This window comes from Bombyx mori, chromosome 6 (genome assembly GCF_030269925.1).
Source record: "Bombyx mori chromosome 6, ASM3026992v2".
Taxonomy (NCBI): Eukaryota; Metazoa; Arthropoda; class Insecta; order Lepidoptera; family Bombycidae; genus Bombyx; species Bombyx mori.
In genome coordinates, this window is record NC_085112.1 from 893,269 (window position 1) to 918,599 (window position 25,331).

The window sequence follows — 25,331 nt, forward strand, 5'->3', positions numbered from 1 at the left end:
ATAACACAACTTTCTGAATTATTTTCAACCATTTTATTAGAAACGATAAAATTTATCGATAGTGAATCGACAGTTAAAACGTAACATTACATTTTAACAATATTTTTGTGTTTTGGCGCGCTCCCTCCGCCCACTCGGTTGGGGCGGAACGCGGATACTACTAACATACAGTCTCGATAAAACTAACACACAGGAATAACAATGGACACATCAAATTCTGCATTTAGTACACCCTGGATTTGAGTTCGAGCTTTAGAATGAGACAGAGCTTCGTCTTTGTAGAGCGTCATCTCTGTTATTCATGAAGCGTCGTACACTTAAAGCCGAAACTTCAAAGGCGATCGTGACTTCTCAAAATTAAATAGATTAAAAAGGAATAAATGACATCTCCCTTTCCGTGGTCAGGCCACGTGTTGTCTCAGCGGTACCCGTAGCTGCCAATGAAAACCGGTTCATAAGCTGCTTTGGTTGATGTTATTTTCTGAAGATCCATCCCGAAAATCATAAGAGATGATCCAATCACCTTTTTTTACTAGCTCATCCTATAGTAATTATTAATATAATTATAACGATTAATAAAAAAAATATTATTCTATAATAGTTTAATTTGCGATTTTATTTCGTTCATTCTCAAGAAAAAGCTCTTGTATGTCAGAAGTTATTTTTAGGGCACTAAAGTTCGAATTTGATGTGTCGGTGTAGCTCCACAATACTAACACTGAAGCTCTGGAAAAGATTCACCCTTGCTCCTTTTTTTTAGTAGCAGTTAGATGGTTTGAGCTCAATTAAACTTTAATAATATCCATGTGAAAACTTAATTATTGAATTGACTATTTTTGTTATCTCACCTTTCAGAAGACGAATGTAATGTATTTATAGCGATTACATTCATGTTTAGAATTTTAACCAGAGCTCCATAAATCACCTGCTCTATAGCAGTCAGAGTGCTTCATAACATATTGTCACAAATATACATAGTGAACCTCATTTGCCAATGTATAGATACTCCCTCTTTTTCTGTTTAAAACCATTTATTTTATATTCTATTTATCTTTGTCATCCACATGATGGACAAAAATTTGAAGATGCTTTTTGAATTATAGAAATGAAGTTAAGTTCTAGCGCTTTAGAATGTTCGAGTTGTTCTCGTATGTTTCTCTATCTCTATCTAACACGAGCGTTGAAAGAGCAAAGGATATTACGACAGATGTCGGTGTTCAAATCTCGCAGGCAGGGACATTATTGTCCTGTGGAAATTGAAGGTAGGGATAACCGTCATATTAAGCAATTGAGACTTAGATCTCATGTCTATGGGCTCCGGCTACCAGGTAGCATCAGCAGGATATGGCTCGTTCAGATGTCTATGTAGGAAAAAGGTAATTAATAAAAGCATAGTGCTACGTAGACAGTGAGTAATCTGTGATTTCGTCTCCCATATATATGTTTGAGATTTCTCTGATTATTAAGATATTGTTAAAAGACAATATTAAAATTTCGTGTAACACCGCATCTTTGGTTCCCCACCTCAGTACTATTATTATATATAATTTGCTCATAAAATGTTATTATAATATATTACTTAATTAATAAATACATTAACTCTACTGGTGCATGTGTTGATAAATTTTAATGTGTATAATATATTTTTACATTTAGCCGTACAGTTCAGTACATACATCATTTTATATTTCTAATATTTTCAAACTTAACAATCATTATTTACTTGTTATTTATTGATAAATCCTAAGTGAATTAAGATTTTTAATGTAGTAGGTATTTGGCCCAAAATTTTTCATATTCACTTCACAAAGAATTATAGTGATTTTGAATTTAAGTTATCGAACAGAAACCAAAACTTCAGACAGTCAGTGACAGAATGCTTACTAAAAACAAAAAATATATACATGAAAAAGTTAGACAAAAAGACAAATTTCAAGACAAATTTTCAAAAATAATTATTATTTTTAATTTATAACTGTCTTGTTTAATTGCGTTCATGGTATAACAGAATTACCTGTGAAGTTCAATATTCACTTATTTTATTATTTATTGCATCGGTCATTCTATCGTTTTTCTCAAATAGTATGTAAAGTAATTAGTATGAATTATTATAATTTTTATTCACCGGCGAGTTCTCTTATTATATTATATTAAATAATTTAATGAAAAATATAGCCAAAGATATATAATCAAATTTCAAAAGTTTATCAAAGCCACCCCTTTTCTGATAAATTAGACTGTATGTTTATGAAAAATAAATTTACTGTCTTATTAATTGCTTTTGTACACACAATGTGGGTACATCTATTAACCTGGTCATATTTTCATAAATTTTACTAAATATTGTTTAAAGGATTTACATGTGGACGATTAAGCGGCCGATCTCATTTTAATTACTGAGGGTACAAGTAGGGAGCACCATCTTGTATAGGGGATAAATTGAAAAAATTCAGTTGTAAACAAGCTATTGATGGAAGACTGACCGAAACAGCGCTAGTGTAGGAAATGGAAACTACCTAAATGAATATAGCAGTTTTAAAGAGAGTGGAGGGTACTGGATTGAATTGAAGTGTGGTAGTTTATGACGCTGTTTTTTAAATCTTTCCACTTGCTACTGTGCGCCACCTTAATTTGCTCTTTTTTAGCGGACACTTTTAATCCACTCAGATATTGCGCTCCTCACTTCTATCCTCTATATTTTTAAAATAGGCTACCTTAACCTTAATGCTTGACATTGACAGTTTTGATATTTAAAAAAAGGCAACAGATTTCATATTACAGAGCATGGCATCCGATGATTCCTATATGTCATTAAATTAGCGCGTCGCACTTGTAAATACCACGCAACCACAAAAAAAAAGAACACAATAAAATCCATTAAAATTGTATTGAATTCAACATAAAAAAATGTACAACATTATATAAATTCAACTATAAAAATTTTCAACGATGAGATATATGTATATAACTGGATAGTATTCCAGGCTGTATAAACTATGTACTGAATGAACAACTAGAAACGGGAATTATTAATATTATTGTACGGAATCGCTATACAGGGTGTAAAGATCATTACTGAATCTTAGCTTAATACGAAAAAAAAGTGCTATAAGTATTAGTAAAAAGTTGTTTTGTTCAATTAGTTTTTGTGAACAAGCAATGTAAGACGGATGGTCCGAAAAGTCCCGGTCTTTTACAGCTATGAGACCATAAATCTCACGTGTTGGGATTTCCTGTTCTCTCAGATTTGCTTTACAACTGATTCATTGGGGACTGCAGATAACTAGGAGTATGTGTTTAGATAAAAGACGCCAATACAACCATCAGACGTTATTTATTATTAATTTTTAGACGTTATTTATTATATTTTGTTCAGGTCATTTGTCATGTAGACGTCAATTTTTAAACCTTTTTTTTCCTACCTAAACTGATAAGCCTTGACAGGCTATTTCAGCGTAACCTTAACTAGTAGGCGAACTCACGGGGCTCAAACCTGACGACGTTGCTAACACGAACCCCAGCAATAGCAGTGCTTCGCAGAATCTACCACAGGATCCGAAATGCGACCCACTGAGAAGATTCGGCGAGAAACTCAATGAGCTGTGTCTGAATTTCAACCTTAACACATAAAAAAAGGATTTTAAATTGTTGGTATATTCTCGAGCAGACGCGCAGTGATCGCGTTACATTAGTAAGTGGTTACTAAAATGTAATTTATTGAACGTGTTGTTGAAGGTTCCAACATCTGTCTTCAGTTTCAGTAATGATTCCAGTACACCCTGTATTTATACGTGAGCGTCAAAACATTTAATACGTACCTTTTTTATGGGAAAAACATAAAGTATAAATTGCAGGTAAATCGTTGTAGTAAAGCAATCAAAACTTGATTTTTAGGTCTCATAGATACATCTCTTCCCGAACTTACAATTCAGAGTATATTTTTTCAACCAGTACACAGATTCAGGCGTTGATCTCCAAAAGTTAATCTACCTAAGATTATTTATTTATTTGTAAATATAACTATAATCATAAGATTTCCTAGATTACGGGGTCGAGTTACACTGAGCACGCGCGAGATATCGCTTCTCAAAACACACACACACAACAATAAAGTCGAACCTCGGAAAATTGGCAGTTGGTTAGATTGGCGCTCCTGGTATAAAACACCCTAATTACCAACTTATTTCACTTGTTCTACATCGAACCCAATAGATGTTTGACTACCTAAATTAATATTGGTGTCTCTTTAAGTTAGAATAGTGGTTTATATCCGTGTCAGCTTCTGCGAGCTCCGACAATATACAGGGTGTTCAAAATCACTGTCTATAACTCCGAAATTAAATACGAAGTGAATTATAAAAGCTGAACAGGAATTGTTAGAAGGATTTAAAAAACTCTTAAGTACACTTCATCGATGATTAAGTTAATTACCGCCCGCACAAGGCGTCTCATGTCGGAGCCACTTGAGACGCCATCTTAAATGTATTTGGAATATGGACTATATTTTAAGATTACATTATTTAAGGGCGATAACGATTATCTAAAAATTACAAAACCTAATTCATTAATGTTCCTGCACTCTTTAAATACCGGTATACCACGAGCCGTACATTTTGTTTGGGGTGTTATTGCAAGCTGTATGTACTACAAGGTATTCCTTGAATAGTTCTGGTTCATAGACCAATTGGCCTCGGTGGGTCAAAATATTAGTTCCTATAAAACACCGGATTGCCGAGGTTCCACTGTATCACGTACTCAATATACCAAATCGGCATATATATTTTACAATAACAAGGCGTTTTCCATAGAGACCTCGTCGAAAAGACTGATTATGTTGTATCCACAGTTGGCAGTGAGATGGCGTTGATGCGTCTACAACAATTATGTATATATTGGCACTTTTCATATCCCTGGTTTGAGTAATGATTCATTTGAATCTTAATATTCAAAAGTTGCGCAGAGATGATTCACTTTTAGGCTTTCGAAGTGGAACTTCTATGAATGTAGTTAAAAAAAAGGTCGTGTGAAATATTCGTTTTGTATCTTTAACATATAAATTAAAATATTACGTACGTACTACCTAATGACGTAGTACATAATCGCAAAGCAGTTTCACTTCCTTCAAGCACACTTGAACATTTTCTTGACCGAAACCTCTTTTCTTAAGGACAGTTGTGACACAGCTGCCACGTCATGAAGGTTGTTGTGACGTCATAGCAAGGTCCGCGATGTCCGCGAGACAAGTGCAAGACTTGCTGCAATGGATCCAGCGTAGCGAGATGTGTGACGTCATCAGAGCAGCACGTCCAGCCTGTCCCCCCTCCGCGCCAGCCGAGCCCCCCCCTCGCCCAGCGCGTGGAAGGATACCGTGACTAGTTGCCCACCGAAGTTTGCTTCGAACCTGTGGATACAAGATGTTTTGTATTGGCACTGAAGTTCGAAGTTCTCTTCGTGCAGAATCGCATGCATCGAATTTGCATGATTCTGCTTCGACAGCAAATATGACCTTCGAAAACACAAAAGTAGGGATGAGCCTAATATGGTGAGCTGGTACAAAAAAAGGTAACTGGATAATCTCCTATGATTTCCGTGATGGATCTTCAGAAAACAACATCAACCAGAGAGTAGTTTATTGTCCGGTTTAATGTCTACCATCATTTGTTCAAATAAAATCAAATCAAATTTTTTTTATTCAACATAAATGAAAGTACAGTACATATACAGCACTTGTTGAACGTCAAAAAGTACTACCGCCAATTCACAAAAACTAGCCTCCGTCCTGAGAAGAACTGGCAAGAAACTCAGCGGGCATATCTTTTTTTTTAAATATTAGTTTTTTTTTTAACATAATTTTTTTTTTAATATTCATTTTTACGAGAGCTGTTATAACGTAACAATCATTGCAATATTGAAATGCCCGGAGCGACGCTTTGCATTGTTAGGAGCAGCGCCAAGAAAAGACATAGCCTGACAACGGAAAGAGAGTTCTTATTCTCTCTCTCATTCTTCTCTCATAAGATTCATTAGGCAACATTTCCCGATCTTGCGGACAGAATGGAAAGCAGTCGACGTCGCCCAAAACACGTCATCTCGGATCCTCCCGATCCACTAACGGTGCTTCTAGGTACTTCAAGCACCGGTCACCGTTCTCGTCGAACCCATCGCTTGCGACGAAGGGCTCGACGAGTAAATTAACCCACAGACACAGCCCACTGAGGTTCTCGCCGGATCTTCTCAGTGGGTCGCGTTTACGATCCGGTGGTAAATTCTGCGAAGCACGGCTTTTGCTAGGGTTCGTGTTAGCATCGTCGTCAGGTTTGAGCCCCGTGAGCTCACATACTAGCCACGATTACGCTGAAATAGCCTCTCAAGGCTATCATGTAGGAAAAAAAAAATGCAACATAATGTTTGTTAACAACTGCACGTTACTCACTCTGGCGCGATATTTACATGGGGCGGCGCTCCCACGGCGTTCTGCACCACGAGGAACAGTTTGGTGGCCAGCTCCAGCACGTGGCACGTCCGCACCACCACGTCGCCACGCCGCCGCCACGCGCCCTCGCCCTGCGACAGTGCACATACAGCCTACAATGTTTACTGGACCTTCGAGTTTTGTTAAAACTTGTCCCAATAGATTCACCAAGATTTCAAATGAGGCAAATAGAAATCGACGCGACGATAAACTATGTTTTCCAAAATCCAAAACAACATTAAAGACTAATAGTATATATATATGGGCGCAAACGCCACTATTGGCAATAATTAACATAGTATACTCCGCGCGCGAGCTCCGAAGATTCGGGGGCTGAGGAAGCGGGCGGGCGTGCACCGCGCCCGACCGTCGCTTCATACCCCGCATTTTCCCAGTATTAGTGTTGACCTTAACGTGAGAATACGCTTACCGACTCGTTGTTTTTAATTTTGCGATAGCAGTATTAATTACGTGTGATTTCAAATATAAATAGTCTTACACTTATAAGTATTTTTGTTTGCACAAATAGCTATTTAATTTGATGAAAAAGGAATGGCGAGCACTAGCATAATGAACATGTCTTAGCATTAGAGGAATATTACTGGAAAAAGGATGGCTTAATGGAGGATGTTGTCGAATCATCTATTATTGAAGTATGTGAGGAGAGTGACATCAAGAGGAGAGTCCATCAAATTCTTCAACTACTGATTAATCTGATTGCGAGAGTAATTAATAAGATTTCACGTTCATTTTGTTCAATCAAAATCAGTTCATTAAATGAAATTCATACGTGATCAATTGTTTTATTTATTTATTTCAAGTACATAATACCCTCATAAAACTATTTTATAATTTACACTCGCACGGAGGCTTAAGATGTGTTAGTATCGATAGCGCAATATCGACTAATCACAACACTAGCTCATTACGTCAACATTCCTTAAAAATCCTCGGAGCTCGCGCGCGGTCAGTAATATATTATAGTTTAGTTTATTCTATGTTAATATTTATTTATTATTAGCAAGATGAGACTGTTATTCTACCATATTTAATATTTAGCAGACACTGATTTGATGTGAAAATGTTCAGACTATGATTATTATTTAAAAACACAAATGATTGTATAAATAGTTAAATATTAAATATTAATAAAGCATAAATATTAATAATAATTTATATTATAATTAACAGTAATAATTTAATTAAGTATTGTAATTGTTATGCAAATGATGTTGGCGCCATCTATTATTAGGCTGGATAATAACAATGTTAGTTTAAATAAGTTAAAAGTAATTCATGTAAAATAAATTAATGTCAGTCATGTAAAAATCACTAAAATATGTATTGTGAATATTAAGCTACATTTTGTGAATTGTTTCGCAGTAATTACATTTGTTTGTATAAATGAAGTTGTAGTTGCTATAACCATTACAAAATGGCTAATTGTGTAAGAACTAAAACATAGCTTTTTGTAATAAAATAGTAATAGAATAGTTTTATAGAATTTTATTGTATTTTGATTGTAATTAATACCTTATGTGTGTATACCCTGGCGTAACGCCGACATATACTAGGTATGAGCGTTAGGATATTTAATAAACTACCAAAGAAATTAAAAGACCTAGACGATTTTCATTTAAAAAAAAAAAACTAAAAGATAATCTTATTAGTGAAAATTATTATCACAGAAATTATTTTCTTAGGGACGACATTCAAAATAAATGGATTTTTTAATTATTTGTTGAATTATGGATGAATGAAAAGTAAATTATATTATATCTTGCACTGCACTAAAATTCGCATGTCAAATAATGCCAAAGCATACACGCTGCTTTTAACTTATGTAATAACTCATTTTCTCTATGCTTAGCGAATAAAGGATTTTTTTCTGTGGGGACATGTCACTTCGACCGTACATATTTGGCGTACCACGCAATCCCCACCAGAGATAAAAAGGGTTGGGCATGGTTTAGCGCCTAATATAGCACTGTGGTTGTGTTTGTTGAGAATGTTTTTGTTTCGGCATTTCGAGCCCAAAATTTCTGTCGTCAATGAAATTTTATGTTAAAATATTATAACGCGCTGTGGTTTCGAATAAATAAAACTTCCACTGAAGTACAAATTAAAACTCTGTTAAGCACTTATAACACTTAAAGAACACTGTACAATTCGTAATTCACTTCTTCAGCTTCGAGTAGATCCGATTACTAACGGCTTTCGTGTCATCTCTGCAACGCTTTTATAGTAGACACGATACGTCTACAATTATCGAGAGCATTCTTGGCAAGACCAGTCGTTTCGATATGTGTTTCCACTATTTGATCAATAGATGGCGTTGTGCTTCTCGAGCGTTCTCGATTTTACTAGTTCTTTTGATATTCGTTTCTGCTATTCGGCTAAAGATGACGTTACTCATACCAGCGTAACAATATGTTAATTTGACGTGTAACTAAAGTGCGGGCTCAATGCCTCTTTGCTTACGTATCATTCTTTATCGTCAAATGACGTCAACGTTAACTTTGTTCAAACAGGTATTTTAGCCCATATATTTAATATACTCTTTGCAATTTTGCTATGATTTTATTGATAGCCTAACAGACATTGGCGGGAATGCGGAGAACGAAATTAAATTATTTGGCTATATTACGTTAAACTAGTGTTTCTTCAATTTTAAATGTATAATAAAAAATAATTATGGTCCCAAATTAATCATATCATTTCATATCGGTTTACATCAGTTTTCATATAAAATAATTTGTACATATGTATTTATGAAGGTTTTTATAAACTCTAAACTGGCAACATTGGCTTCGTAGAAATCAATTGCCATACTTGAAAAACATGAATAAGAAAACGCTTTTATAATTTTAACTCCAAGCATGAGTTTAAAACTTAAAAACTTAACTGATTAAAATAGAAGGATGAAAGAGTGAGTACCATGTCACGGATTTAAGTTTTTTGAGACAATGAAGAAAGTCACTGAAGAAAAATCCTTTTTAAAAATTAAAGAATTTTATATAATAAAGGTTTTTCTTTACATATATGTGGGATTAGTACAGTTTCTCATTCGGATCACCTAAGAGCATATGTGTGAAGACACGGTAGGTCGGTGGTGAAATGAGAGCTTATCCTTGTGCCTGTGTCCAGTGTCTATGGTCGAGGATCATTTGAGGTCCAGAGACGGCGTGCAGCCGCGTTAAGTGTGAATTCCACTATAAGTTTTTAATTTTTTTTCTTTTTTTTTAATACTGATGGGAAGATCGAAATTTGGATATCAACAAAATAGGCAGAACTGCTAAGTTTATTTAGACTTGTTTCTCACCGCAAATAGGCAGCCGGGGGCGTCGGGAGCGTCGCGCGAGGAGCACTGCGACAACTCCTCAGTGGAGCTCTCGGCGCCTCCGCACTGCAACGCGCCATCGGTCAACAAACACGACACACAGCAATTAGGGGCCGTTCAAGTATTACGTAAGCACTATGGAGAGCAGGGGTCTTTGCATTGCTTATTTTTGATGACATGGGGCCGGGGGTTGGGGAGGTCTAGATGATGATTACGTGAGTAGTGGTTATTTACTTTTTTACACATTGTCTATGCTTGAAAACGAAACGCATTTTCGGGGATTCCCATAAATAATGAAAACGTTTAGGCATTCGCTTGGAACCGAGTAGGGGAATTGTCGCGCGCATATAAATGAATATGATGTGCGTGCCTATCTTGTAGGCTTTGCTTACTTTTGCTGACAAGGGGACGGGGACGGGGACGGGGGGGGGGGATAATTGTAATAAATTTGCCTCCATAATACTTAAACGTAATACTTTTATATGCCTATGGACCACAGGAAAGGAAACTTATAATCGAAGTAAATCTACATCCAAAAAAATTACTTACACTTGAAATTTGAAGAGTACAATGACTGGTATCTTAGTGTTTGAGCGAAGATATGAAGCAGGAGTATACTCACGGCTCGGACGTGGACTACCAGCAAGTCGTCGTCGTAGGGCGACAGCGACAGTCTGTAGACGCTGTGGGCGGGCACTCGTCTCTTGAGGCGGAGGGAGCGCGGCTCCAGCAGCAGCAGCGCGGCCGTGGACAGCACCGCCAGGCAGCGCGCCACCCGCCCGCTGCCCCGCGCCACCTTCCCCACCACGTCCGCGAACACCACGTACCGGTCCGTGGCGGTCGCGCCCCGTCTCCACTCCGCCGAGGCCCGCAGCCTCACGTAGTCCCCCACAAACGGATGCCCCACGCTCCGGCTGTAGTTCGCCTTCCGATCCTTGAAGAGGACGCTGGCGGTGACCTTTTCCCGCATCCGGTTCCGGGCGGTCTGGTCGAAGGCAGCGCGGTAAAGGCGGCAGCGCCACGCGTGGTGTATGCGGCGCAGCAGGGCGTCCGCGCGCGCCAGCAGGCGGGGCTGCGGGCAGGCGGGCCAGGACACGCACGCGGGGGACAGGTGCCGCTCGGGGAGGCGGCGCCACAGCCTGCTCAAGTAGCGACGCCGGGCTGCTCGGCACCACCAGCGCCAGATCTTGACGGCGGCCGGTGACTGCGTGTCCCTACTCAGCAATCGTCGCCGCTTCTGTTGAAGAAAATGGCAATGGTGGATCGGTCTGAGCCTCTAAAGTAAATTTGCGTGGTGATCAGTAGGACAATGTAAATGATCAATTCTAATAAGTGCTCGATCTGATCCTGTACCAGTATTGTTGATAGAGTACAAGTCACTACAAGGCGCTACGTACCTTATGCGCTCTCCACGCGCGCGCGATGACCCGCTGCGCTGCGTGCCGCACGACGGCGCGGCGTGCGGCGCGGTGTCGGCGCCAGGCTCGCTGCAGTCGCACCACCAGCTGCTCCACGCGAGCGCTACGTAACGCTTCCAATTCCCAAACCTATTTGGTCAGTATATTTGTTATTATAATTATACACCTCATCATAATTCGGCTAAATTTTATATCATTACGCCTGTTACTCTACTATATTCTATTATGTTTGTATCACCCTATTAATGTGTATAGTATCAATACATTAATATAATTTCAATTCTCTTTTTTTTTTTCCTACCTAAGCTGGTAGCCTAGAGAGGCTATTCCAGCGGAACCTTAACTAGTAGGTGAGCTCACGGGGCTCAAACCTGACGACGATGCTAACACGAGCCCTAGCAAGAGTCGCGCTTCGCAGAATCTACCACCGGATCGGAAACTCGACCCACTGAGAAGATCCGGCGAGAAACTCAGTGGGCTGTGTCTGAGGGTTAATTTACTCGTCGAGCCCTTCGTCGCAAGCGATGGGTTCGACGAGAACGGTGACCGGTGCTTGAAGTACCTAGAAGCACCGTTAGTGGATCTGGAGGATCCGAGATGACGTGAGCATTTCTCTCTCTTTGTAATACATAACTCAGAACCATAAATCTTCTTACATCAGAAGCATAAAGTTGGATATGTTAGTAAAATTCGCGTTTATGCATATTCAAGAGCTTTTTCATTTGCTTTTAGTCTCAAGACAATAGTAAAGTTATAGTAGCTCAATATTGGTCGCCGAGATAACTATGTATAATACAGTGGAAACAGTAATTGTTTCCACTGTATTTGAGAAGATAAAATTATGGATATCCAACAGTATGGATCTGATATCGATAAAATCTAAGACATGCAACCCTATAGATGACTTGGTTTAATCAATTACTGAGGTCAAGCAAGCTTCTTACTGGTGATAAAGCCCAGCCTAGCTTTACGGCAAGGGCTTTTAGTAACTCAATTTATATGATTTCGCCAGTAGAACTCACCGTCCGGGGACTACGAATGAAAACTTTCGTCCGTCCGTACGCGAACTCCGCGCTCGGGATGGGCAGGGACCGCAGCAGCGCGCGCGCCGCCCGCAGCGGGCAGTCGCGGGGGGCGGGCGAGGCGCGGGGGGACGCGCTCGCCGAGGGGCCCCCCCGCGCCCCCTGCAGCACGCCGTACCGCGCCACCAGCGCGCGCGCGCACATGGACTCGCACCAGCCCGCGCGACGCAGCAGCGCCATGTCGAGGATGCCCTGTAAGCAGACACACACCGTTAGTTACAGATAGTTTAAAACATCTTCTTCTTCATTGTTCCCTCACTGCTGAGGATTGCGACCACATGTGACTTTCCTCAGTATTCGGTCATGAATGGCACGAACCGCATAGTATAGAATTCCACTAGCCGCTTTTTAATAAAACATCTACTTGCTGTATATTAGAACAATAACAGTTAGATTATTATGCATAGAAGTTCTGGTTGCGGAATGGTGCGTGTACCTGCGAGCGCAGCTGGTGCCTGAGCAGCGGCGCGTCCCAGCGGTGAGGGCGGAGCCCCGCGTCGGGCCGCAGACAGCGCACGAGCCGCGGCGCGGGCCCCAGCCTGCGGACCAGCGCGGCCACCAGCGCCCTCTGCCTGCAGGCCAGCGCGCACACGCGGCGCGGGGACTCCCGGCCCGCGAACAGCGCGGCCAGGAGCGGCTCCCGGGCGGCCCCCAGCACGGCGCTGAGCCGGGCGGACACGGCGTCGCGGTTCTTGTCCACGATGCCGCGGGCGCAGTACGTCACGGCGCCACCGAAGTGCACCACCCTGGCCAAAGCGCAAGTCATTCACACGACTCGGGGGGCGCGAGGTGTGGACCACACCGTGCCACGCTTCACAAATTAGAACAATAGGAACTGGTATCTCTACTGAACTCGCCTCCTTGTATGTATGGCACCGGAGTGTACTATGCACGGGCTGGTCGCGCTGTCGGACCCACTTGTGCCACGAAACAATTACATGTCCCAATTTGACAGACAGGGTAACAGATGCCAATGTCTTTAAATTTATATTTCAAGGTGGGTGCTGAAATACGCGTTCTACTGTGCATGTAACTACAATAAAAGCTGAACATTAAGCGAGCCGCGAATAAGAAACAGCGCTTACTGGAAGCGGTCAGGTGGGTCAGGCAGCAGGCGCGGGTGTCGCCGCCGCTGCAGGCGCTGCAGGAAGGCGGCGTCGGTCCTGGCGTCCCGGAGCGCGGCCAGCAGCGAGTCGGGCCCGGCGTCCAGCAGGTCGGCGTGCGCCTCGTGGTCGGCGTAGCGCAGGGGGCGCCAGGGCAGGCCCTCGCGCGCGTAGTCGTCCTGCTCGCGGCGCAGCGTGGCGCCGGTGACGGCGGCCTGCACGCGCTCGGCCGCGTAGTTGATGAGCAGGCGCTCCAGCCCGTTGCGCGCCAGCCGCTCGAACCCGTACACGTCCAGGATGCCCAGCGAGCACCGCTTGCCCGCCGCTGCCGGCTAACACACGCGCCCGCTTTAACCGCGCACCGAATCGTTTGTGGGAGCTAGCATGAGCTTTATGGCACAAGTCTGCCTATTTCTGCCACCATTCAGATTGACTTTATTAACAAAAGGGTTTCGGTCTAACGTATTCATTTTAAGTCGTTGTGGCCTGACGGATACGACGTCCGGTGCATTCGTGTTGAGCGATGCACCGGTGCTCGAATCTCAGGCGGACACCAATTTTTGTAATGAAATACGTATTTAGCAAATGTTCACGATTGCCTCCCACGGCGAAGGAATACCATCGTGTAATAAAAATCAAACCTGCAAAATTATAATTTGCGTAATTACTGCCGGTAGGTCACGACCCTCAGCAATGAGGAAACGACAGAGAAGAAGAAGAAGAAGAAGAAGGACCTCTTGTGAGTCCGCGCGGGTGAGTACCACCGCCCTGCCTATTTCTTCCGTGAAGCAATAATGCGTTTCGGTTTGAAGGGCGGGGCAGCCGTTGTAACTATACTGAGACCTTAGAACTTATATCGCAAGGTGGGTGGCGCATTTACGTTGTAGATGTCTATGGGCTCCAGTAACCACTTAACACCAGATAGGCTGTGAGCTCATCCACCCATCTAAGCAATAAATGTAGTCTGTCCGTGCGTGCGGCGCCCCTCACCTTGATGGCCTCGTTGACGGAGTTGATGAGCCAGGTGAAGAGTCGCGAGTACAGCGCGCACAGCAGGCGGTCCCGCAGCGCCGACGCCCACTCCGCGCTGCCCTCGCCGTCCTCCTCCCCCTCAACGCTGTCCTCTACATCTTCACTTCTTGCCATTTCTTCTTCTTCTGTTTTCGTTCATTCGTAAATAATTATTTTCTGTTGCTTTTACATCCACACAAGCATTGAAGTCCCACGTGGGGGGGGGTGCAGCGGGCTCGAGACAAGTCGAGTTACTGAGCGTTAAACAACATGTGAGAAGAATATTTATTGCAGTTTTGCACTTTTGCCTGATTCTGGATTCTGTTGCGAGGGATGGGAAAACCAGTAGTACTATCGAGACCCCGACCCTGTGTGGAAACAAACATGTTTCGCACTGACTTTTAAATGTCAGTTATTAGAGCATCGTGCAGACACTACGGAGCAAAATTTTAATCAAACTTCTCGTGTTTCATATCTTGTAAAATTGTTCAAATAGTACAGCATGTGTGTAAGTAAATAAATAATAAATTCCTCACCAGCATCAGGATCCCGGTGCGACAGTGGGGGGGCGCCCAGAGCTGCGGCGAGCTCTGCTGCCTCCACCCCAACTAGCGCACACGCTTCTACCAATTCTGTAATTATATGGTGTGCTGGTGGTCAGACGATGTCAGAGGTTCTTACTTCGATAATGTACATATATATAAAATAACGGGTCGTCCGGATGTTCGACGAGGGTATATGAGCGCGGCCAGACTCCTCCAGCTATTGCCACTACCTTTGGAAGTCACAGCCACAACACGAAGTTGAAGTCTCAACTGTATAGCACATCGGCTGTCAGTATTCAAAATTGTTTCGCAGCAAGAACGGGTATGATCCTGCCCGTGGGGATATCCCGTACGCTGCACCACCAGTGACACCCACAAATGCAGTCGAGGTACTGTTTTGCAGCGGGACAGTTGGCGGGATAGTTAGCGGGACAGTTGGCGGGATAGTAATCGGGACAGTTAGCAAGATAGTAAGCGGAACAGTTAGCGGGATAGTTAACGGGACAGTTAGCGGGATAAGATAGCTCACCGTACTGCTGCTCGAGGCGCACGCCGATGGAGCCGTCGATGTTGTGCTGCGGCTCGAACTGCACGTTGCCCAACTTCAGCACGAAGGCGAGCACCCGCAGCACGGCGCCGCACTCCACCCCGCTGAACCCCAGGGACGCCATGGCCGCCTGAGGGCACGCACCAGTTCCTAGTTCACTCCACGCGGCACTCTTGTTAAACATTCTACACACATGTACGGAGCTGCGGGAACCTCTCGCCACCTCACTCGTTTTGTTGTCTGCTAACTACCCACCACCAGATATATAAGGTTTTAAATTTATTTGCTCTGAAATTGAATGGTTTGAGTGATTTAATAATGAACGAATGAACCCTTGATTTTGAGAATTAGTGCAGCTTATATTGTCTATACCCTTGGCATTGTGGAGGTCCACTAGCGATAGCGGCCGGTACACTCGTGTCTCATTGTAGCCAAATTAAACAGACCTTAGTAAATGCGAAGTGTTCGTTGTCCCGCGCATGTTCGGGGGGCGCAGCGCGGGGCGGGGCGGGAGAGCGGCGCGGGGAGAGGGCGGCGTCCAGCGCTTCGCCCCGCAGCACGCGGTAGTGCTCCCACGAACGTTGCAGCCGGAGACGCTCTGGGTATACATCATCACGTGAGCCTTACAACATTGAAGAGTGGCTGCACAATACACGTGCCACGTGGCACACACATCTCCATTAACGATTCCTCAACCGATCGACTAAAGCTTCTAGAGAGAACACACTCATGTGATCCGATCCTGCAGACATTTGTACAAAATACATAATCATTTCGCACATCTTTATCGACCACAACAAAGAGTTTTAATATTGGCCACAGACCCGTGGGCATGTCGTCCAAGGAATCTCTCGCTTTCTCCCTCTCGTTTCACAGAATAAGTATTACACTAAGCCAGATCATAAATTAAAAAGACCTAAGCTAAAAACAAGACAATGATCAAACAGCGGACCGTGTATAACGCTGCACTAGCCGAACCAGGAACATTAAGACCCTAGCGACTAATTCGGTACGGTTACTTCAGCCTGTACGGGGCGCGGTTGCTTTGGGATGTTATTGTTTCGGTGGTTACCATAGCAACCGAAACAACAACATCTCAAAGGTACGACGCGGACACTCACTGAGCAAATGTACGTCGGCGCCGGCCAGCAGCTGGTAAAGCACGTGGAAGTTCCTCTCTCCCTCCGACACGCTACAAGTCCGCTCCTGAATCCAAATAAGTATTCCGTTTAATCCCGACAAAAACATTGCCTTTAAGGTCGTCGTGGCCTAAAGGATAAGACGTCCGGTGCATTCGTATCTAGCGATGCACCGGAGTTCGGATCCCGCCGGCGGGTACCAATTTTTCTAATGAAATACGTACTTAACAAACGTTCACGATTGACTTCCACGGTGAAGGAATAACATCGTGTTGTAAAAATGAAATCCGCAAAACTATAATTTGTGTAATTACTGATGGAGGACGTCTTGTGAGTCCGCACGGGTAGATACCACCACCCCGCCTATTTCTGCCGTGAAGCAGCAATGCGTTTCAGTTTGAAGGGTGGGGCAGCCGTTGTAACTACTGAGACCTTAGAGCGTATATCTCAAGGTAGGTGGCGGCATTTACGTCTATTATGTCTATGGGCTCCGGTAACCGCTTAACACCAGATGGACCGTGAGCTCGTCCACCCACCTAAGCAATAAAAAAAAAGATTGGTTTTTTTTGGTAGTAAATGTCTTTCACAACTTTATATCGAAAACTAGACTTGTTACCGTAACAATAAAACATTTATTGTATTTTTCCGGGATAAAGAATTGGTTGTCACTCTGTGGTCCTCAAATTACCAGTCGTCCAGTGTGCTTAGTGCGAGTTCTTTGCCGCTAGAGCCGCTGTTTTAACTCGATACCAATTTGAGTTAACTTTTACGCGATCGAGAAGTTAAAAAACTCGGACTATGCACGCTGCTTGTGATATTAATGAATCATCGAACACACCCGGTAGTTATTGCGGATGGCGCTCATGAGTCCGTGTCTATCCTATGTTAAGTGTCCAGAATATAAATGTGTTAAGTTTCATTTTTCCATTATTATTATTTTTTTACCTAAGCTGATAGCCTTGAGAGGCTATTTCGGCGTAACCTTAACTAGTAGGTGAGCCCACGTGGCTCAAACCGAAGTGATGCTAACACTGAACCTAGCAGGAGCAGTGCTTCGCAGAATCTACCGCCGGATCGGAAACGCGACCCACTGAGAAGATCCGGCGAGAACCTCAGTGGGCTTTTTTCCATAATTAATAATAAACAAAAAACTTTCAAATTTAATATATTGGTATGGATTGTGTTTTTGTGATTTCTCATTTTTCTCAGCGTTGGCTAGGAACACATGAAGTACTGAGTCAGATCGTGCAAGTAATATCTTGATATAAGATTTATTATAGAAACATTAACATGCTCTTACCTTTTCTAAAAGATCTATCGGAAGCATTAAAAGCAAACAATACATTAAATTCAACAAATTCAGCTTTTTCTGTCCTTCCAAATCGGTACTACTACTTTTTGCAGCAAAGAAATCATGATTTTGTTTGGAGGCTGAAATAACCATTATTATAAACCCTAGATATGTCAGGCTTGTGAATTCACCAGAGGCCATAGACCACAATATGAGTGGCTCTTCCCACTTTGAGAACAAAGACGGAGTCTCAACTACACCACTCAAACTAGAACGCGTAAGTGCTTCGCGGCAGAAATAGGTTGGACTCTCCGACCATTTCGGGATTAAACCACGCCCTGCCAATACTAAGGACAAGTAATCAACAATATCTCATTGAGTGGATCGTGGACTATTCTTTGAGAGAAACACAATAAAACGTTAGCATTAAGGAAATTGAATGGTAATGTAAATAAGTTATTCAGGTTATTGAGATAAAGCGCTTGTCCTGAATTCGGCATATAGTGCATATTCGGCATATATCGACGTAAAGTGTTGCCATATAATCTGTATATGACACGTGAATGACGTCATCATTCAGTGCTTCTTTGTCTAATGTAGAATTATAACGATAATAATTTCCTTATTTCCGAATATGTGGTTTCTAATTGTTTTCGTGGATCGACTGAATGAAGATCAAGTTTTTTTAGAAATCATAGTACTGTTATAAGACTGAAACGTATGCAAATGTTCATGTTAATCAAATGTCTTGAAGTTGATGAAACTTTGACAAATTCCGGTACGTATAATATATACATAGATAAATAAGTTAAACTCATAAAGGCGTATATCAAAATATGACGTGGATTCTTGTAATGGATTTTAAATAGGAACATTAAGTTCCTCCGATCGGTACGTCTAAGTAACAATAATACAATGCAACAAATTACTTACAGTGCGTTATGTGACCGCCCACCGGTTCGCCTTTGAAATCAAACTCTATCTCCAGCAGCTTGCCCTGCGCAGAAGAACAATATACATTCAAAGAGCGAAATATTGTCTCGCTCCGTCGCTGCACAACAGAGGAGGACAGAAGGAGCGACACGTTGAGACATATTGTCTCTCTCCGTCGCTGTACAACAGAAGAGGACAGAAGGAGCGACACGATGCGTTATATTGTCTCGCTCCGTCGCTGCACAACAGAGGAGGACAGAAGGAGCGACACGTTGCGATATATTGTCTCGCTCCGTTGCTGCACAACAGAAGGGGACAGAAGGAGCGACACGTTGCGATATACTGTCTCGCTCCGTCGCTGCACTACAGAAGGGGACAGAAGGAGCGCACGTTGCGATATATTGTCTCGCTCCGTCGCTGCACTATAGAAGGGGACAGAAGGAGCGCACGTTGCGATATATTGTCTCGCTCCGTCGCTGCACAACAGAAAGGGACAGAAGGAGTGACACGTTGCGATATATTGTCTCGCTCCGTCGCTGCACTACAGAGGAGGACAGAAGGCGCGACACGTTGGTGCACTCACGAAGCGGCTGGCGTTGTGGTTGCGCGTGGTGGCGGCGTTCCCGAAGGCCTCTAGCAGCGTGCCGGCCGCCGCCAGCCGCTCGCCGCCGCCGCCGCCCGCCACGGCCGCGCACTGCAGGCACACGCGCGCCGCTTCCGTCTTGCCCGCGCCGCTCTCCCCTGCGAACCCATCGCGTCTGCTAACACTTGCTTTTTTTTCCTACCTAAGCTGAGAGCCTTGAGAGGCTATTTCAGCGTAACCTTAACTAGTAGGTGAGCTCACGGGCCTCAAACCTGACGACGTTGCTAACACGAACCCTAGCAAGAGCCGTGCTTCGCAGAATCTACCACCGGATCGGAAACGTGACCCACTGAGAAGATCCGGCGAGAAACTCAGTGGGCTAACACTTGCATCAACTCGCCAAACGTACTACGAGCGACTTCCCCGAGTGGCGCAGCTGTGGGCTTGTAAATTAACAAAGTGGTACATATTAGTCTTCATTGCACATCAGACTATCATCAGACGTCCCGGTCACCGTTCTCGTCGAATTCGTAAATTAACCCACAGACACAGCCAACTGCGTTTCTCGTTGGTTCTTCTCAGTGGGTCGCGTTTCCGGTCCGGTGGTAGGTTCAGCGAAGCACTGCTTTTGCTAGAGTCGGTGCTAGCAACGTCCTCAGGTTAAGGCCCCAGGAGCTCACCTACTTGTTCTGTGAATTTAGCAACACCCCTCAAGGTCACAGAATTGTTAGGAAAAAAGACAGATGTCCAGTTCACAGTAAAAACTCGAAGTTAAGCACATATGCTCATGCCTTCTGGTTAGTCATTGTGAAGCATTAGCATCATTATAATTACTATCGTTTTCATTCATATGTAAGTCGCAAAACTAACAAAAACTTGTTCGTTCTTATGCTAACAGAAAGACAAAAGTAATGTTCCAACCTGTAATCACTATGCATTGACTTTCGTTTCTATCTCGCACCCAACGGTAAGCGGTCACTGTTATTGCATATCTGTTGAAAAAATAAACCTCACATAAGTCTTTCTGAGGTCAGAGGCTAAATCTTAGAAAGTATAAGTGGAGGAATGATCCTTATAATTAAATTTTGCATCATGCATCCCTAGTAATGGGGTTATAACTTTATTTCTGCTTTCACTTCTACCCTTAGTTCTAATATCAAGTACCGCATGACTGATCAACTTTGTGCCTGTTTTTGCCGTGAAGCAATGATGATTCCGAAGTTGAGCTGAGTTGTGCATCACCACATCTCTACCCACCAATGTCATAAGGCGAGTAAGTTTACCAGGGTTAAGCCAAAATAAATGAGAAATTTTAAAAACTATACAGGACTAAGTCCACACAGACATAGTCCAATCCATTTCTGCTGGGAAACCGTAATGTATTCAGGTAATAGATAGGAGAAGTATTATACAATACAATTGAGACTGCAACATACAACATGGGTGGCAGCTTTCAGGCTGTAAGGTTATCAAGTTCAGTAACTACAAAACTACAGATGTGCAAAGGGCTCATCTGCACATATAGGAGTAAAGTATAAGTTAAAATTATAGGTAAAATGTGTAAATTATGTTAGTAAGTAAGTGATTGTTCAACATTCAGTGGTGAGAAGTGTGGCCTTTTTTTATTGATTTATGTACAAAATCAATCACAATCATTACATTACATATTAACTAAATAGTACCTAAATCTCTCTAAATCTCTAAATGATATATGCACTCAGCAAGCCCGCATTAATGTACATAGTGAGCAAGCCTTCCAAATGATTATTGAAAATAAAAAAAAATACAAATAAAATTACGAGTTCCAGGAAAAAAAAAAACAAAAAAAAACCAAGTATTCATATATAGACAACTACAATACTTACAACCAAAACAAACATTCATCACTTTCCATGCTGAAGATTAATTTTCATACATTCTATATCGGTAACTAATCATTGTGAAATATTAATATTTATGTACTTACAAATGTGGGGGCAACGTGTATGGAGGTCGGGCGAGATAGGCACGCACCAGGTCTGCCGAGTAGAGTGGCAAGGGCCGGCATGGATTCACCGAAATTAACGCATTGCCAACATAGGTCTGGGAACAAATCAAAATGACACCAAACGAATCTGATGTCGTCGTGGTCTACAAGATAAGACGTCCAGTGGATTCGTGTTGAGCGTTGTATCGATGTTCGAATCTGAGGCGGGTTGGTACCTCTAATGAAATACGTACTCAATAAATGTTTACGATTGACTTCCACAATGAAGGAAAAACATTGTGTAATAAAAATCAAACCCGCAAAATTACAATTTGTGTAAGTACCACCACCACCACCCTGCCTGTTTCTGCCGTGAAGCAGTAATGCATTTCGGCTTAAAGGGTGGGCCAACCGTTGTAACTATACTTGAGACCTTAGAACTTATATCACAAATTGGGTGGCGCATTTATGTTGTAGATGTGTATGGGCTCCAGTGACCACTTAAATCCAGGTGGGCTGTGAACTCATCTATCCACCTAAGCGATAAAAAAGATAAATAGGAATAGAATAGGGATATATGCAAAACTATTGTGACTGAGCTCTATTATTTTTTTACTTAGTTACCTTACACTAAATTATGAACTAATCAACTTTTGGCCATGTCTAAACTAAAAGTCATTATCTGAGTAAAACAAAATAAAAGCAAAATATATAGCAGGTTCTTAAGTTTTCATGACGAAAGTAAAAAAGCTTTTGGAGAAAAAATATTAGGAGAATATAAAATATTGATTTAAACTTTCAATCAGATGTTTCTAAGGTGTACCTGTCTCTTTTAGTCTATTCATGGTGGTAATAGCAACATATGATTTAATTTCCATATTTCCAATTTTTTGTAGCCTGCTACAATATTACAATGTACTTACTATCTGTTGCTGCTTGTTTAAGATATGTGCCAGTACAAAGGGTAAGAAATTTCAAACGTAATAAGAACTTTGAATTAGAATCTAAGATTTCTTGTGACCATTTAGCAACATGTAGTCGCCTTCTACTTAACAGTAATAAACATAATCTCGATTCATACATAAATAACATCACGCTTGAAGCGGACATGCAGGTTGTGCAGAAACGTGTCCTCTGTAAGTGGTGCCAGGAGCACCGCGTCTGCTACACCTGTCGCTTCGCCCTCCGCCATACCGTACACGTCACCGTCGTTTCTGAACTGACACTACTGTATCCCTTTGGCACATCACCTGTAAAACATATTTCTTCTTTTATTTGTGAACATTACTGCTTCAAATTTAGACAAGTTATAGTCCAGAAAACAACGATTAGTTTTTCAACTGTAACATGATCATTGGTTCAAAAGATACCAATTAAATTTATTTTATATTAAATATATTATAAAAAAATATTTAAAAAACATGCAGTTTTAAAAACAATAAAAAGTGTGATTTGGACTATTGTTGTTCCTTTTCTTCATTTTTATTTAGGAATTAACATCTATTATGGCACTAAATTTAAAAATTATTTTCCATTATATATTATATGGATACAATCCTATATTTTCCTAAAAAAATAAAGTATGTTACACTCATTCTCATAGATAAATTATTTTCACAATTTAAGAGTGAATCTTGTCTATTGTAAGTTTCGATGATTGACAGAAATTTAATTGAGATGATAGTGGTAGTTGACATTTTGTTAATAAATTAAAAGAATCTCAACAACTCAATGATTAATTAAATGTACATGATAGTAATAGGGGTCAAGGTAGGTAAGCCTTGAAGGCTTGAAGGCCGCCTGAAAGTCAGATGGACTTTATCCAATGTAACTGAAACTGATACTATACTTGAGACCTTAGAACTTATATCTCAGGGTGGGTGGCGCATTTACGTTGCAGTTGTCTATGGGCTCCAGTAACCACTTAACACCAGGTGAGCTGTGAGCTCGTCCACCCATCTATGCAAAAATAAAAAATTAAAAATAAAAACTTTAGTAATTGATAACCTTGTATAGCAGGTAGGTAGAGTATTGACGACCTGAACTAAATTGAAAATAATATATGTTGGACCCATTGGTTGTCCAACTTGTATAAAAAAGTGGGACTAACAGTCATACTGAAAATGTAACTTTTGATTCCTAAGAAAATTATGTTTTGAAAATAAAGTATTTATACACTGGCAAAAAAGTTCAACAATGTTTTTAAAAAATTATTTACTTAAATTGATATTTAAACTAATACACTTCAAAAAAGCAAAATAAAGGTGAGATTAGTTTTAGCCTTATATTTATGGCTTGATCATTGTGTCAATTAATATTGTTTTACATTGATAATGATAATTTATTGAATTAAATGATGATGTGTGAAATGTATGTATTTAATTGTGATTCTTATTATACATTTGATTATAATTACAATCTCATTTTACGCGAAAATATTTATGTTTTTAAATGTAATTTCAGTCATAATAGGCATTAAAAATATGAAATAAACTTACCCTATTGGTTTCTTATGAAAAATCGTTAATAAATTGTAGAGAAAACTGCAGTGTTATTTAGTCAGTAACAATTAATTAACCGTGTAACAATTACATTAAATTCTCGCTATTTCGATGTTGTTTGTTTTATAATTCAATAGTTTCAATAATTATTTTAGTGCACAATTTCTCCGATTTCATTTCGCATTCCGTTCCATTTTGCATGATATTTACAATATGTTATATATTGTCATAAAATTCTTACCATCGTCCGACGGTTTTTATTTCAATTAAATATATTCTAATTTAATAATCTTAGAGTTTGTAACATTTTAAGCTTTAAGCATTATGTATAAGGCATAGTAGTGTAAATGAACCATTGACTCTTCCTCGATTTTAACATTTTATCAATCACCTGCAGTTTGACATTTCCTTCTTTCGTAGGTACCTACCATGGAGTTAATAAGTACCTAGTACCTACATAGTTAAATTTCTGACTTAGCATACATAATGCCAAAATCGATTAACCAAATCTTGCTATCTTGACTAACTTTAAGGAAATGCAGTAGTACTCTTTAAAGCTACATTTGTTAGGATTTGATGTGTTACATTTTCAAAAAATTGCTTTTTCTTTAATATAAACCTCTCTACAAGTATTTAAAAACATACAAAAAAATATACTTAAAAAGGCTGTTTGAAAGCATTCCTTTTGTCATACATAGATTATACACCAGTAAACGAGAGTAGATACTTTATAGCGCTTTAGTCACGATCTATTACGGCTGTACGTCAGCCCAAGGGGTGAATGAAGTTAGCCCCTCAAAAAAAATTTTTTTCCTGTTTTCTACTTATTTTCTATTAATTCGTTTGTTCATCATTTGTTCTTGATTGTTCATTGTTAATAATTGTTTGTTCCCCATTTATTTATTTTAAAAAAAATATTAAAAATATATCTAAAAGTTAGCCCCTCGATTGCAATTTTTAATATTTTTTCGTCCTTAATTACTCGTAAATATTCATTTTCGATTGTTCTTATATAAAATACGTTTGTTCTTTTTCGAAATTACTCATTTTTTGTTTAATTAATTGTATTAGTTGAATAAATGTATACAAAATATGTGTACTGCGCATGCCATAAGTGTATAATCTATGGCGCATGCGTCAACTATAATGCCTAAACTTTCTACGCGGTTTTAATCGTGAAAAAAAAACAATTATAAATCCTGAAGGATCAATTAATTGGTATACAGTTTAATTAAAAAAATTAAAAACAAAATAAATAAAATAATGTGCATTCGCGTAAAGTTAGCCCAAATACATTTTTTCCATCCTCCTATATACCTAATTACCTATCGCTATGAAGGTATAAAAAAGATAGGTTAAGAGGTCACATAGGTAATATAAACAAATAAGTAAATATGTTC

General features: G+C 40.8%; 3 protein-coding genes across 3 annotated transcripts in view; 2 read left to right on the top strand and 1 right to left on the bottom strand.

Moving 5' to 3' along the window:
- Positions 1–25,331, top strand: part of LOC101740450 (uncharacterized) — a 960,210-nt gene that overhangs the window by 213,300 nt on the left and 721,579 nt on the right. The window lies entirely within an intron of this gene.
- Positions 1–25,331, top strand: part of SPARC (secreted protein, acidic, cysteine-rich (osteonectin)) — a 148,179-nt gene that overhangs the window by 121,609 nt on the left and 1,239 nt on the right. The window lies entirely within an intron of this gene.
- On the bottom strand, positions 11–24,347 carry LOC110385267 (unconventional myosin-Ia). The gene is made up of 20 exons (XM_062669228.1): positions 24,173–24,347; positions 22,512–22,680; positions 21,431–21,546; positions 20,386–20,456; positions 19,465–19,622; positions 18,882–18,945; positions 17,958–18,088; positions 16,640–16,724; positions 15,965–16,116; positions 15,501–15,648; positions 14,963–15,058; positions 14,406–14,572; positions 13,398–13,747; positions 12,749–13,058; positions 12,253–12,504; positions 11,210–11,359; positions 10,435–11,049; positions 9,795–9,878; positions 6,434–6,564; positions 11–5,401 (listed from the first exon to the last, which is right to left on the bottom strand). The coding sequence occupies exons 2-20, from the start codon at positions 22,620–22,622 to the stop codon at positions 5,293–5,295; spliced, it is 3,300 nt and encodes a 1,099-aa protein (XP_062525212.1). The 5' UTR covers positions 22,623–22,680; positions 24,173–24,347; the 3' UTR covers positions 11–5,292.